The sequence below is a fragment of the Engystomops pustulosus genome, chromosome 7, assembly GCF_040894005.1.
Source record: "Engystomops pustulosus chromosome 7, aEngPut4.maternal, whole genome shotgun sequence".
Lineage (NCBI taxonomy): Eukaryota > Metazoa > Chordata > Amphibia > Anura > Leptodactylidae > Engystomops > Engystomops pustulosus.
This window is the reverse complement of record NC_092417.1, coordinates 117,306,920-117,323,430: the sequence shown is the minus strand read 5'-3', so window position 1 is coordinate 117,323,430 and position 16,511 is coordinate 117,306,920. Positions and strand designations below refer to the sequence as shown.

The 16,511-nt window shown below is 41.1% G+C and overlaps 1 protein-coding gene across 2 annotated transcripts in view; it reads right to left on the bottom strand.

Moving 5' to 3' along the window:
* The window catches only part of TENT4B (terminal nucleotidyltransferase 4B), a 40,268-nt gene that overhangs the window by 12,244 nt on the left and 11,513 nt on the right, over nt 1-16,511 (bottom strand). For both annotated transcript variants that reach the window (XM_072117683.1, XM_072117684.1), the window contains exons 2-5: nt 9,094-9,217; nt 5,894-5,940; nt 5,008-5,128; nt 1,606-1,713 (exon numbers count right to left, since the gene is read on the bottom strand). In XM_072117683.1, the coding sequence (XP_071973784.1) occupies nt 1,606-1,713; nt 5,008-5,128; nt 5,894-5,940; nt 9,094-9,217 (400 nt within the window). The remainder of the gene's footprint in view (nt 1-1,605; nt 1,714-5,007; nt 5,129-5,893; nt 5,941-9,093; nt 9,218-16,511) is intronic.

The following is a 16,511-nucleotide window of genomic DNA, read 5'->3' as shown; positions in this document are numbered from 1 at the left end:
GTTTATTTGGAAATATAGAGCTGCTTTTTCCTTCAACATTTCCACTCAAATAACGGAAGCAGTAACGGAAGAAGTTGTGCACCTAGAAGTCCATGGAAATCAAACATTTGAACTGATACTCAGTCATTAGTGCTTTACTGATGTATGGTAATAACAGATGCACAAAACAAGTTGTGAATAGGGCCTTAGTGTGCTTTTATTTTTGTTACCCATGCCAGGATTCTTGGAAAAAACTCGGGAGCCAGATGTGGCTCTTTTGATCGCTGCATCTTGGACAAATTAATAAATAATGATTGGCGCAGTGTGCGTCCAAGACACACACAGCTATGATCACCAGACATGTGATCCCGGTGCCGTTGCTGCCAGTATCATTGCTTAGGCGACGGCGCCTGGCTCTTAAAGAGTAGGGGGACACTGGATGCCAGCGTTCATTCCTCTTCGTGACCCAGACACCGTTGCCTAAGCAATGATAGCGGTGCCAGGGTCATAGAGAACAGCAAGGGAGTGGCAAGGCTCCATCTGCAGGGAGCATAGGTAGGTTAGTTTTGAATTTTCTTTGCTATGACTACCTATCATCAGGGTCGGTGTGTGGCTCCTTTTCCACTGGCAAGGGCATGTGGGCTTTTAGAATATTTTGCTATTAACAACATGATGTGATATAGTCACTGTGCCTGTAGGATGAGTTGGTATAATACACTTTTTACATCCTTCTTGCTGCCAATGGTTATATGATATTATATTATTGTTTTCACTGTTGTGAATATATTGACCATGTATCAATCTATAACTCCTATATATTTAACTAGCCCACACTGTTTAGTGCCAGGTTATTCCTCTCCTGTGCATTGGTGTCTAATAAAAAAATACTGTACTTTTTAAGATTGTTTACAATAAACATTGATTCTTTTATTTCAACATGATTGCTGGAATTTATCTTTTTTGGTTTAACCATCTACTGGTGGGTATAGTCAAATCGGGATTGGGAACCTTTTTGGCTGAGAGTTCCCGATCCCGATTTGAATATACCCACCAGTTACCTGCTGTAACTGTTTAGTCTGCTTTGGGCAGAACACATTTTTCTCACCATCCCCTTTTGACCCATATTTATAGCCATCACAGCCATATGAGGGCTATTTTAGTTGGTTTAGCTACCAAGTTGCAATAGGCGTGGCTATAGCCAAAATATATGGGATATATATATATTTTTACGTTCATTTGTAAATTGCACCACTCTACTCATGTAGTACAGTGTACCAAAATGAGTTACTGTTAATAGAATATTTTAAGGGCATACATGTGGGCTTTCATTATGCCCCTGGCTGATGATCTCTGCAGGCAGCCGCCCCTCGCAGAATCGGCAGCATCTAAAGAACTAACCATGAATTTGCCTTCTTAGCATAGTAATAGTGAGAGAAAGAAGGAAGAAAAAGAAGAAAAGGCAGGGAGAATTCTCCAAGCATCTTCTCCCTTCTTCTAATTGAAACCAATTTGAAACCACTGCAAGTGGTATTAAAGTTCTAATGGCAAGGGACAATCACCTAAGTGGCTCAGTAATATGCAAATATATATATACATACATACACACACAAAAAAAAATTGTCTGACCTTGATAAAATCCCTGATGAGCTGGGCGGCTTTTACCCCATTCTGAACATTAAAACTTATGTCAACTTTGACTTCAGTATACGAATCGGTTAGTTTAATGATGGGTACCTAAAATAAAAAGATTTGATAGAGAAAATGCACAGAAACAAACAATTTACTAATCCTATTAATAGAAAGAATGGGAAGAAATATACACGGCAGTTTTTAGCACGAGGAGAGGGACATCCAGGTAGCAGACCAGGAGGGAAGGTCGTAGGTGGGTGCATAGGGTCACAATGTTGTAATCAGTCACTCAATAAAACAAAATACATACTTCCTCGGTAGGGGGGGGGGGTCACAGTAAGCGACCTCCTCTACCAACAAAATCTTTGGATAGTCAACTTTGTGGATCAAAAGCGGTTATGGAGAAGCTCAAAAGACAGATTGAGTTAGCTGCTTGCCTGTGCACAGGAAAATAATATATTTATAAAGCGCCATCATATTTTGTAGCGCTTTACAGATACACCTGGTGATCACAGTTCTAAATTATGAGAAGGTGGGGGGCATTTGTGTTGGGCAGACCTCCAGACCAAAAAATAAAAAGGATTCAAAAATAAAAAGCATAAAGTCGAGGAGAGTGCTAGGAGGTTCTCTGACCACCTTCAGCTACAGACTGCCCTGTGCATATACAAGAACTCTGTCACAGAGGTAACTTGTACCCACCTGTCATGTTACGATACTAGCCACCATGGACAACTACTTTATCTTCCTTTGTGCTAGTTTGCATCAATCTTCACCACTGTGTCATCTTTGGGCTTATTCACATGGCCGTCTGCGGGGACGCAAATTTGCAGCCGCATGTACGTCCCCATAGACGTAATAGTGGCATGGCCGGGATACGGTGCCACACATCGCACAAAGATACAGCATGCCCTCTCTCTCGGCGAGTGTGGCGTGCGCCGCTATTCTCTATGGAAGGAGGAGGGGTCACCACCACCTCCTCTCCAGCACACGGCGGGCATGCCGCTTATGAATGTACCCTCAGATTTATACATATTTTGACATTATTTAATTTAACCCCTTAAGGACGCAGCCATTTTGTAGCTTAAGGCTCAGCCCGATTTTTTGGATTCTGACTTGCGTCTCTTTATATGGTTATAACTTTTGAACACTGTTACTTATCAAAGCGATTCTGAGACTGTTTTTTCCCCACATGTTGTACTTCATTTTAGTGGTAAATTTTGGCTGATAAGTTTTGCGTTTATTTACAAAAAAAAAAAAAAATATGATAAATTTTTTGAAAAATTTGCCATTTTCGAAATTCTAAGTCATTGCGTTTTCAGGCAGATAGATTTACCACCTAAATAAGTTGCTGAATAACATTTCCCATTTGTCTACTTTACATTTTCATAATTTCTGAAATGTTTGGATAATTTATTTTGATGTCACGCGGCTTGCAAATAGAATATCGCTTTTCCGGATTTTCAGAATTGACTATTTTGGGGATAAATACAGTTTTGAATGAAATTTTACATATTTAGCATCAAAACCCCCTATATAATCTACCCATTTTCAAATCTGCACCCCTCAAGCTATCAGAAACAGCTTTTACGAAGATTGTTAACCCCTTGAGATCTTCATAGTAATTGAATCAAAATGGAGGTGAAATTTAGAATGGTCATATTGTTCCCTTATACGTTCATTTAGCACTAAAATTTACACATTTCCAAAATATAAAAAAAGAGAAAACCCACCATACAATTTGTTCTGCAATTTCTCCTGAGTACAAAGACCCCCCACATGTGGCTGTGACTTGTGTTATGGGGGCACAGCGAGGTGCAGAAGGGAAGGAGGGCGCTGCAGCTGCCAGGATTTTAGTTTCCTCATTGGCCCCTTTTGAAGGCTATAAAATTTTCGCTTTTTCGTTATTGGGGCCATGTGACGGCATTTTTTTTGCGGGACGAGATGCTTTTTCCATTGTTACCATTTTGGGGTTGGTATCACCTATTGTTGAAAATTTAGGAACTTTTTTTGAGGGCAGGAGTAGAAAAGCATCAATTCTGTACTGGATTTTTTACTTTTTTTTTTTTTGGTGTTCACCGTATAGACTAATAATCATGTTATCTTTATTCTATGGGTTGATACGATTACGGGGATACCAGACATGAATATTTTTTCTTACGTTTTACTAAATTTGTCAAACAAAACCCTAATGTGGGGAAAAAATCTATCATTTATGTATTGCCGTCTTCCAAGTGGCATAACATTGTTACTTTTTTGGCTACGGAGCTGGTTGATGGCTTGTTTTTTGCGGGACATGTTGTACTTTGCACCAGTATCATGTCTGAGTACATATGGTTTTTTTATCGCATTTTATAGCATTTTTTGTGGGATTGAAAAGGTAAAAATCATAATTTTTGGAAGGTTTATAGCAGTTTTTTTTTACGGCGTTTATCGTGGGGGTTCAATAATGATTTACTTTTATTCTACGGGTTGTTACGGACGCGGTGATACTATATATGTGGGGTTTGTGTTATGATTTAGACTTTTTTTTGAGTTATATGTCTCTTTATATGTTTTGGGAGTTTGGGGCATTTTTAGTGATTTATGACTATTTTTTTATTGAATAACTTTTTTTTTTTTTAACTTTTTCACTTTTATACCATGGGACATGAAGAAGCAATCATCTGATTGCTTCTTCATGATAATATTCTGCAATACTCATGTATTGCAGGATATTAGCAGTGTCAGCCTATACACTTGCATAGGCTGGCACTGTGCCAGTAAGATGACGTCACAGACGCCATCTTACTGGCAGTTCTTGCAGGTAACTCTGGGGTCCAGATCGGACCCCAGAGTTACTATAGCAACGATCGGCGCCCCCCGAAAACAGTTCGGGGGGGCCGATCGTGGGGGAAAGATCCCCCAGATGCATGTTAGATGCCGCGGTCGCGCTGACCGCGGCATTTAACGGGTTAAGCACCCGCGATCGGAGACAACTCCGATCGCGGGTGTTACACTGGGGTGCCGGCTATTAGTTACAGCCGGCACCCCGTGTCTCCCGATGCCGGTTCGGCTCTGATCCAGAGCCGAGCCGGCATAAGCGCCGTGGCGGATATATCCGCCACTGAGCGCTAAGTCACTGCGCTCCGTGGCGGATATATCCGCCACGGAGCGTGAAGGGGTTAAAAACACAAAGCCCTGGGAAGTGGGATTGTTTGCCATACTACTAAATTGTCTGCCTCTGATCTTCACTTCATTGAATATTGAGAAAGCAAAATAATTCAAAGACCACAACTGCACATATAAATCCCATGTAATATAGGATATAGAAAAAATAAATTATGAAAATATATTACATTATGATGAAATATTCTCATTAATACAGAGACATATTATTCAGTGGTAAAACCCAGAACTCACTGTGGCTTTGTCCAGTACTTTGACAGAGTTTTCATCGGCCACCTTGTGTTTTCGCAATGCCTCCTCAAGAGTCCAAAGTGGTAAATTCTCCCATTTCCCAAAAACCACAAGATCAATGTCACTACAAGAACAAATCAAATAATTTATTCGATTGGAGCATAAATAGTGTTTCAACATCAATCTTCACCCAATATAGAACGAGGAGAGGTTTTTACAGGTTATTTTACTATATTTGGAAAGAATATTTACGTTTGAAAAACTGCATCGAGGCCCCCACATGCCCAAGAGCGTGTTTCAGTTTCGCGATGTAGGCTTTAATCCAGGCCAATCACAATGCACATGAATTCTATGCCCAAAGCCATAGGCATCCATCTAATCTTAAACAACACCATATATGAACTATAATACCCACATTATTGCAAGAACTATTATGTACAACCAGACAAGCCTCAATATTCAGAAAGGTTCCCTGTCTGGTTCTATGTTTCAGCCAGGGCGTGGGAGCTTGCAATGAACATAACAAATCTCACAGCCTATCACCACCATCATCTCTGTCCACTTGTACAGTCATAGCAAGGAGATACACAAACATTTACTCAAAATATCACCTATACCACCAGGAGAAATATAGGTGGGTATATGATCACCTCCTTCATCCAAATCTGTATGCTTGAATGGAAACCTCTACTGCCTACAGCTGTAAAATGTGAAGTGTGAAATAAAGAGCCATTGCTTGCAGGACTTGACCTTGAAACAGTACCATGGCTACACCTATGAATGCGATAAATACAGACTGATATCTAGGACAAGTGAGCGCCAATTCATTCAGCCAACAATATAATTTTAGCCATTTATATAGTTATTAATAGATAAGAAAACTCCTTACCTGGTAGGCAAATACAGTCCTGTTTTGAAACTCCCAAATATCTGAACCTAAAACACAAGTGCACACACAAATTAAGGTTTTTCAATGGTCAACAAAGTGATGAAGTTTCAGTTCTATACAATATCTTGCTCCTGCTGAAGCCTCTCCACTTTCCTTCTCCAAATTGTTACCTTACTCTGCTAGGATTGCCCTCCCTCTCCTCCTGCTTCCTATAAACTGGCCCTTTAAAGAGGGTATTATTAAAAGGGTATTCCAAGAATAAGCATAAATTATGGGTCCTTAAAAATATAAGCCAATATATAATTAGTCACTTCAAATTTTGCTTCCCTATAGTGCTTTTGACATGCACACTAAGGAAGAATGAAAATGCTACTACCATTTTAATCAGCGATTTTCTCACACAGGACAGAAGATGGCTGCTGGTCACATGTCCACATCACATGTCCTGCACCTGCCTGGGCAGGTCATGTGATCAATGTGTTTGGCTGTAGTCAGTTGGTTGCACAGTGGGGTAATGTGCTATGTGGCAGTTACACACATCCTTACTGTAGTAACAGAGCAGAACAGTCTGTTAGATCATTACATAGAAGGGAGGAGGAGGAGCTACTGAGAACTGAAGGATCATGGACTTGTAGTTTCCAGTGGCAGCCATCCTTGTAATATCTTTGCCTACTATAGACATAAAATGGAGCTTAAATAGTTTGCTTTTGATTCACAAAATGTTATGGGCTTATGTTATATTCATTTATTGAAAGTATTGAGGTTTTTATTTTATTTTATCAGACTCCATATTCCTGGATTACCCCTTTAAATTGCAAGGACTCTTTGACGCCCCGCCCCCCCATCCCTTGCTTAGACCGAATCCCTGGTACAGAGCTTGCTTTCATACCGTTTACCATGTTTAACTACATGATGATTGCTGGGCACAAATATTGTGAAGTCTACATGAAGAATCTGCAGCTACCTTAACAAACCAGGATTAGCAGACCCTCAAAATTAAAATTTCCTAGATGGGAAAATCTACAACTGCCTTAGTTATCTAGAGCACGCATGTTGGACTATAAAAAGGTAATTTTTGACCTTGACACATACAAACATTGGACTACAGGTAACCAAATATTAATAGGGAAATGCCTCATGGAAAAATATGTTATGAAACAGGCATTACAAATCCTAGTTCTGTAAGTAGGGGGAGGCCAAAACTGCTTTCAGACAAAACGTATACAGTGGCTGTATGCAGACTATAAGAAAGGCAGATATTAGTGCATGGCATGGCAAACAAATATCACCCTACTGTGGTGGCGCTGGAAAAAAGATAAGGGGTGCTCTGTATTTTGCCTTAAAAGGGAACCTGTCACTAGGAGATCAATTTTTAGCACTTACACTGTCAAAGTGTTCTTGTATTAATAAAAAATAAATAAAATAAAAAAAAAAAATTATATGTTATATAGTGCCTTTAAATACCATGTGCTTTATGACTAGGCACTAGTCACCTGGGAGCGGCTGGAAAGGAGCAGTTCCCCCCCCCCCCCCACCTTTGGGAAACTGCTCCTCCATGTGTCCTTTTCAAATATATGAAAACACCCATCAACTGGCTTAGCAACACCCCCTGCTCCTCTACAGCCAATCCTGAGAGATGGGAGTTATTTATTTATTTGAAAAGGACACATGCAGTTTCCCAAAGGTGGGGTGGGGGGGGGGGGGGGACTGCTCCTTTCCAGTCACTCCCAGGTGACTAGTCACACAGCATATGGTATTGAAAGGATCTATATAACATATCTTTTTTTTCTGTAAAACCTTTTCTTATAGAAAACACATTGGCAGTGCATGTACTATGCTCTGTGGGGACTGGGGGTGTGCTAAATCTGGGTTACCTGATGACAGGTTCCCTTTAAGTACGGATTGGCAGCATGTCTCCCAACAAAGAGAGAACAGGTGAGCAGCGCTGTAGCTGAACATAACTCAGGAACGATTACTATGTATGGTATATACTCTAGTATAAGCCAACCTTGTCAGCACATTTACTATGCTGAAAAAGTTCCCCTTGGTTTATACTTGAGCCATTCAGCCAGAGAAATTACCCGTTCTCCTGCTGGACGACAGGCATCTTGGGTGCAAATACTGCACCTGCCAGTTTCTTTGTATTTTTGGATTGAGTTTGTGAATCACCGTAAAAAAAACTGCTCTAGGAGCTGATTACCTAAGTAAGCAGCTCTTAGTGCTACCCCAGATGTAGCAGTGTTAAACTGCTAGCTTTATTATAAACTAGCAAACACCGCATTACCATACCCTGAGAAAGTCGGAATGAGCTTACAGCGGCCTACCGTGACCAAGAAGCGGTGACTGCCGCATAAAGCCTCTCAGTCACCGTCGACCTATGGGAGGGGTGGCAGGGGGGAAGAAGCAGCTTCTCATGTATATGCACCCCCCACCCCATTGGCTGTTTGCCAACACATTCACGTCATGTCGGCTAACTAAAACTGGGGGTTTGTTCAACTCTACTGGAGACTTTGCCATCTACAGAGGTTCTGTAGCTATAGCTACACTGATGCAGCCATCCCGCTTATGCGTTACTGTTTAAGTATAAAGAAGAAAGATTTATGGGTTAGGAAATTCGCAAAGAATGGTGGCTTGCTGGTAACAACAACAGGTCCAAGTTCTGCAACATGACAAAAGCCATTTATAAATAAAGCATTACTTTAAAGGGCATCTACCACCAGGATGAATGACTACATTCAAATGAGCATGAGGGGCTCCATAGGCGTTAATAGAGCCTGGAACCCCTCAGGCTCATTTACATACAGTCTCATCTTGGTGGTAGATGTCCTTTAAACAACTGTAATAATTTTGTGTTGCAAAGGTTCATATTCAAGGAAAAATACACATCAACTGAATTCCACCCTAGGCCTCTGCAAATTCAGATCAGAAAGACTCACAGATCCCAACAATATAGAGTGATTTTTGCCAACTCAAGCATTGCTGGGGACATGCTGCAGTGAACCCAACCAGTTTGTCTCTTGCCTAAAGAAATTCTCCCCGTGTGAACGATGCAGTTAATGCTAACCGACTTCTGCAGACTGTACAGCAACATTCATCTGCTCTGGTGATGACCGGTCCTATACAGCAAACCTTATTCACCAGATACGTCCTTGTAGTAGGAAAGGCTCAATGGAGTGTTACCTGGAGAACACAATACTTACATCTGCACTTGGCCACAGCTCCTTTATTACATTTTCTATTCGATTTACAACTTCCATCCTCATCTTCTCCTCTTCAGGTCGTGGGGACATATATTTGTAGAAGTCAAGAATCTCTTCATGAAGTCTGCAAAAACACAAAGCTTAATTTAAATACATAATTTTAATGTCTGCTATAAGCAGCTGTAACAGGACTACAGAGTGACCATATGGCATCTCGTGTACATTTAGGGGCATTTTGTGACTTCCTGGTAGGTCTCATTTAGCTCAAAAAAGGCAGCTATCGCACCACCCCGCAATTCTTGAATCTTACAATGAAATCCTATGAGGGTGGATGAAAAAGCAAGTATTCATAAAAAAAACCCTGCAAAATGAGAAAATAAGGCTCAAGGTACATTTGTAAAGAATTTACTACAGACAGACTACACAGTTATTTAGTCCCAATTGTAACTCAGGTTACACAATATTCCAGTCTACTATAATAGGATTTGTGCTTATAACACACAAAACTTAACACTTTCACAACTCATGACATATTAGCACATCACAGGTCGGCTGCGAGTACATGGAGAAGGCTCATGGGCTGAGCCCTTTCCATAGCCGGTAGTCTCTGCATATCGCAGCAAACACTTACAGGTAACACCCGTGGTCGGCGCTAGCACCGCTTAGGCGCCACCATCTTGTTGGAGATTGACGCAACATCATCGGGGAGCGGAGATCCGTTGCCATGACTGTCTCGTTTTAAACCATTGTATTACTTAAGGGGGAATTCATAAAATTAAATGGGTATACAGGCAGTCCCCGGGTTACGTACAAGATAGGTTCTGTAGGTTTGTTCTCAAGTTGAATTTGTATGTAAGTCGGAACTGTATACTTTATTATTGTAACCCTAGTCAAACTTTTTTTTGGTCTCCATGACAATTGGGTTGAAAATGTTGGGGTGTCATAAGAACCAGGATTCACAATAAATCTTAATTACAGACACATTTGATAACTGTAATAGCTGATCATTGTAGCCTAGGACTAAAGTACAGCAAATTACCAAAATCTAGAGGTCCTTTTGGAAGTAGCATTCGTATGCAAGTCAGGTGTTCTGAAGAAGGGGACCGCCTGTAGATGTTTATTAGTTGGCTTAGGCCATTCCCTGGCGTTTCCATAAAGTTTGTCATGTTAATTCGTCAGAGGAAGTTTTACAATTTTAATGAGGACTTGTCACCCATAACCACTACTAAAGTAAGCATCTCCTAGCGCTATATCCGATGCAGCAGTGTTACCCTGCTAGCGTTATCAGAACCCTCGGAGCTATTAACTGTTAAAGTGCCATCAGGAGGGATTTTAAAATAATTGCACCCAAAATGATGACTTTAAACATTGATCGCACCTAGAAACAGAACTTTAAAATTCATATGAAAGAAGAAAAAAAAAAATAAAGATTCTAGGTACCACAGGCCCAAAATGATAGCCCTCTGAAGATGAGGATCTCGTACGTCCTTGGACATACCGATTGTTTGTATGAAATAACAATGGTAAAATTTAGGCAAAAAACATGTTGTGCATGAGATACGAGGTGTGTTTCACGTCAAGACCAGGCTTGTCATCAATCATTTTATTTAGCCAGGTAAGAGGCCTAAAAGGTGAGCCCTATGCACTACCATAAGAATATGGTGGTATGTCTGTCGCTCATTTGACTAGATATTATTATGCATTATCATTTGCCAAGTGGATGACCAAACAGTCACTTTGTCCAAGTCGCCCTGCAGCCTATGAACATCCTCCATAGACTGTATTACACTACACAGCTTGGTGTCATCTGCAAAAATAGACACAGTGCTATTAATTCCTACCTCTATATCATTAATAAATATATTAAATAGTAGTGGGCCAAGCACAGAACCCTGGGGTACACCACTCATAACTGGTGACCATTCCGAGTAGGAATCATTGACCACAACTCTCTGGATACGATCCTTCAGCCAGTTCTTAATTCAATTGCAAAATGATTTCTGCCAAACCAATAGACCTTATTTTACCCATCTGGCGTCTATGAGGGACAGTGTCAAATGCCTTTGCAAAGTCCAAGAACACAATATCCACAGCAGCTCCTCCATCCAGACATCTGCTCACCTCTTCATAGAAGCAGATCAGGTTAGTGTGACAACTTCTATTCTTAGTTAACCCATGCTGGCTGTCACTTATTATACTATTTGGTCTCACATACTCCAGTATATTACAGGGTGCATGACCCGCACTGGCACCACCCACTTCAGAAGTTTTCTTCCATCGTAAAAATGGAGCTAAAACACCTATTAAGTAAGTATCTCCGCCTTCTTTTGGTCTCCAGTCAACGATGACACATTTTCAGAATACAGGGGTCCAACCAGTTCTGACCCTTTTTTGTTGCATTGATATACTTACAAAAAAAACTTACCAAATTCTCTAAAAGGGAAATCAAATCATCCGAAATACAAAATGAAAAATGAGTGGCTAAAGATAGCAAAAGAAATTTTTTAAGTATTGAAAGCCTCAGGTGACCCGTCAGATTTATATTTTTGAATGCCCTCTTTTTCTCATTAAATTGCCCTTTTAACTGGAGCTTTTGGGCAAACCCCTTTAACCCTTGCAATTTTGAATGGGAGGAAAATCCCCATACTGTAGTATGGCAGTATATGATGGGATAGATCAGACAACCTACAGTTAAAGTACCCTAGGTAGTCTGAAAAATAGTGAAAGCAAAAAATAAAAATACCTAAAAATTCAAAATCACCCCCTTGAACTGATAAATATTAATAAACAGTAAACCAATATTCTCCAGGACGACGAAAAAGGATCAGATAAAAACTATTCTGCACTAGACTAAAGCAAAACATAATCTACCTGGTTTAGTATCTAGACTGGTATATAACTATTTAAAAACTGCAAACAAGCTAAAAATTGTGTATTCATATGCACTTGCTCCCAAGTCTCCACACATAAGGATTCAACACAACTTAAATCAGACCATAAAAATAAGCTCATCAGAATAAAGCAGCACAAAATTTGATAGTGAGTACATTATATAGTGACCATGTTTGGTATTACAGCTCACTCCCATCCACCTACGTTCAACACAGCTGTACACCTGCTACAGCATGAAGCTTTTTTTTTCCCTCAATTCCCGAATAACCACTATTATTTACACCATCTCTTACATCAGAGAATCGTTCAGCTTGAGAAGCTCTAGGTACTGTTCATCACCGTCCCTAGGGGAGAAGAGGAGGCGATTCTGGGCTCCAGGACCTAGAGCAGTGATGGCGAACCTTTCAGGGACCGAATGCCCAAACTGCAACCACGAAGCCCCCCGATTTATGGCGAGTTCCCAACAAAAAATAAAGCAGTAACTTATATCTCCCTCCCTTATTGCTTCTTCAACAACATTCAATCATATTGGCCTCCTGAGGACACCAACATAGTAGAAAAAAAAAAAAAAAAAAAAAAAAAGATGGAAAATTTGCACCATTTTAGCTTCTTTCCAGTGTCTCTCTGCACACAGAGAATCATGAGGCCAGCAGGAGGTCCTCCAAAGATAATTTGTCCCTGTCTACAGATTCCCCTCTTCCTACAGTCCCATGTAGTCAAGTACGTATCACTTTAAAATATCACTGAAAGCAGCATCGTTTAGGTTATTTGGAACTACAGGAAAATTCAGCAGGAGTTCTGTCTGGTGTGCTGCGGCAATGGCCCGGGTGCCCACAGAAAGCGCTCGGAGTGCCGCCTCTAGCACCCGTGCCATAGATTCACCACCACTGACCTAGAGAGATGGCTCATGTGCATTGCTAGACAGAAGTCTTGTTCAGAGGTAGGTATGCATGCATGTATTTATTTAAGTCATATAGAGAGTAGGCTGCACTAGATTTCATTCTACACAAAAAAAAAAAAAACAAAAAAAAAAACACACCATTAACACTTGCAACTAATATGTCACATGCCGTTAAGGGGTAAAAGAAATTTATTTTGGGTGCTTTTAAATGGGAGGTTGCATTTAAGATAAATACATGGATTATGCCATTTAAGTATCTAGATTTAAGAAAAAAAAAATTAAAAACACAATTTTGTTATTGCAGGTCATTGGATTAGGTTCTTTGCTGCTACAAAAACAAACGCATCTCTGGTTCCTTTAAACCATTTGTGTTACAAAAACTGAACGCTGCTGAGGAAACCAACATAAATGAAACCCTGCACATTTTTTTGCGCCTACGTCAGGGTCTTTAAGAAGTTCATCAGTGTGTAGGTCTCTGTTGCAGTGTTCCTAATGTATGTATGCAAAACAGAGGTTTTCATTTATTTGCGCCTTCTTCATACCCAATTTGAGCAAATTAGATACTCTATAGGTGCAAATTGAAGTACAATTGACCCATACATTCATAAAAGGTTTTACATTTTAAATGTAAAAAGTCAGACAAAAACAAAAAAAATGTTCTTGCGTCTCTCAGATACACCACACCAGACAACTTTTAAAAGAGGTAACAGAAATACGATACATGTGCCACAATGAGTTCCTGCTTTCTGGCAAATCAGAAGCACCGACCGGTTATGACCTGGTCCCTGGTACCGTGCCCCAGTCCATCGAATCCAGCCAGCACATGGTCCTGTTTTCACAAACAGAACACAGTCATGTGGAACCAGTCTTAAAAGGAAATCTACTGCCAGGAATCTACTTGGGGTTCATTCACACAGACATATGCTGGTCTGGCTGTAGCCGAGAGAGCATATGGCAGTGCTGCTTACCTTTCTCTATAAGAAACAGCGCGGCACAGCTGTTCGTACAGGCAGTAATGGTGCATGTTCTATCTATTTCCCAGGCACGGTGCTTAGTCACCAGTAGTCTATGGGGACCTATATCCAGCTGCAAATTGTCCCCACAACGGCAGTGTGAATGCAACCTAGTAAATCCTGAGGGTAGATTCCTCAACTATGCCCCTTCCCTCACTACAATGGCATATTTTATACATTGCAATGCAATTTTATCTCTGCACTATTCACTTTGTATTACATTGAGCAAGCATCTTTGGGGTTAAAATACTCATACAACCCTAGATTAATTCTTTGAGGAGTGCCTTTTCCAAAAAAAGGGGTCACTTCTCAGGGGTTTCTATTGTACCGATACCTCATGGGAGGCTATTTTTTTTATATTCGAAATTTATGCATGACGGAACGATTTCCCGAGGGTGGGAGGGAATTGCTCACTGGCCACTCCCATGGAACTAGCGACAGCTCAGCACACAGGAAAGTAAACTCTGATCAGAAAAAGCCAGTTTTACTATTAAAAATCTTTTGCAATATGTAAACTATGGTATTCTCCATGGGGGAAGCCTGAAAAAAGGGCTCCTTATGACAGGTTCCCTTTAATAGTGTCATAAGGCAGGACAATTATTTACACAGAAAACAAGCCTTCATACATATCTGTAGTTCGAAAAATAAAAAGTACAGTACTGAAATTTTAAAGGAGCAGAGCAAAAACAAAGAAAGGCATTGGCAGGAAGGTGTTAAGTTACACTCTGCATATTCCAACAAAGGTTTGTACCATTAGTCATGAAGCGATCACACAGATTCAGCAATATTATATATAACCTTCAAGAACAGGGGCAAGAACATGAAACTAATAACAAGTATTCAGACTTAGGGCAGCTTCAAAGCTATTGTCAGTCCGTGCACGAGGGGCAGTGCAGATTCCTATGCTACAGACTGAACACAGCTGCCAGTTGCCATTACAGTTTGCAGCCGTACTGTTTAGTGACTCCTTACATTATACATCGCTGTGCTGTCCCCTGCAGTGTTGTCAGTCCAGGACAAAGTTTTCCGAACATTATGTGGTTCACAGTCTGACAACAGCAGTGTGAACCTGCCCTAAGACAAGACCACAAAACAAAATGGATGGAAAGGTGTAGATTTGTAGATCAAAGGAGGTCACCACAAATTGAGTGTAATCCAATTAATGTACCAAGGCTACTAGTTACCCTGACATTATCTTTTCATTGTTAGATGCTCCTCCAGGGACTATCTCTGAGCATATAGTGAAGACCTGCTTCCAATGTTTCACAACCAGGCATTTTCTGCTGTGAAATGTGTGAAGTACCAGCCTCTTGGAGTACACAAGGAAAATATGTAAAGATGAGAAAGGGGGTAGGCGCAGGACACACTGGGGGGTCTTCTCCTAGAAAAGATAACCAATGCCTTATCAAAAATGGATCCAAGAAGTCTAATGGAGCTATTAAACAACTTCAGGTTCCACTGGAATTTGCTCTAAGCTTCTGTGACAACTTTATTGGCACATATAGAGAGCTACAAAGTCCACAATCCAGAAAAAAAACAAGTACAAAAGTTGTAACAGATAAAGTAGTTTTGCAGATAGTCTGACATTCAGTATCAAATGTATTCAAGACACTGTACAGTATTGAACATGTTAGATTTAGTTCATAGTATACACATATAGGTAATAGGTCCTTATGTAATTTATACCAAAGCACAATAAACTTGTTTCCATGCCATGACAGCAGCTATCACCACTTTCCAAATCCTAGGACAAAAACATTCTAGAATATAAACACAATCACCAGAGATTGCATTAACCCCTCCACAAGCGTCATAGACGCTTCCAAATACAGTATTACTCTTTGAAAAGCCCCCCATGCGTCTAAACACGCACTGACTTTTCCCTGTGACTGGGGAGACTAAGGAGCTGAGCAGCAGCAGTTGTGCCATGTCCTGACAGCTCGGCCCCCGCACAGCTGCTGCTATGGAGTTATTATGGAGGTGCAGGGGACCAGTTCCGTGTGTGACCCCGAGCAGTGCAGCAGCGGGACACAGCCCCTCCCTGACCTCATGCTGTTTCTCTGTAGCAGGGTCAGTGGGCGGAGCTACTGGAAGCCACGCCCACTCCCCATGCCGATGTCTCTGTGTGATAGTTGTGGCAGATATGAAAGGCTGGGGCTGTACAAGAGGACAAGGTGACAACAGATCAACCAGAGAGCTGACTCCATAGTGAGTAATCACATCCGTGCAACACCTGCAGCAGCCTGATGCCCAGGCAGGGGCATACATGGAGGGGCATATATCATGTATACAATGTGTAAAGGCAGCCTTACATTTTAGGTGACAGTGGCCTTCTACTTTCAGTCAGTTTCTGAGACCATAATGATTTTTGGTGGATATGGCCATCCCTGGCCAATCACAGTCACAGCTAGTTGCAAGGAGCTTCAATTTGCCGCATTGTTGCTGGGCTGTTTGGGTCCGCGACTCACGGTAGAACCAGAACGCGGACATCGTGACTGCTCATGTCTAGCGGCCAGCGTTGTCCACAATCAGGTCTGCATGACCAGCATCACAACCCTTGCGTGGTCAGGGGTGGTCTGGGGCGGCCTCCATGGTCTGGAGTGGGGTGCTGG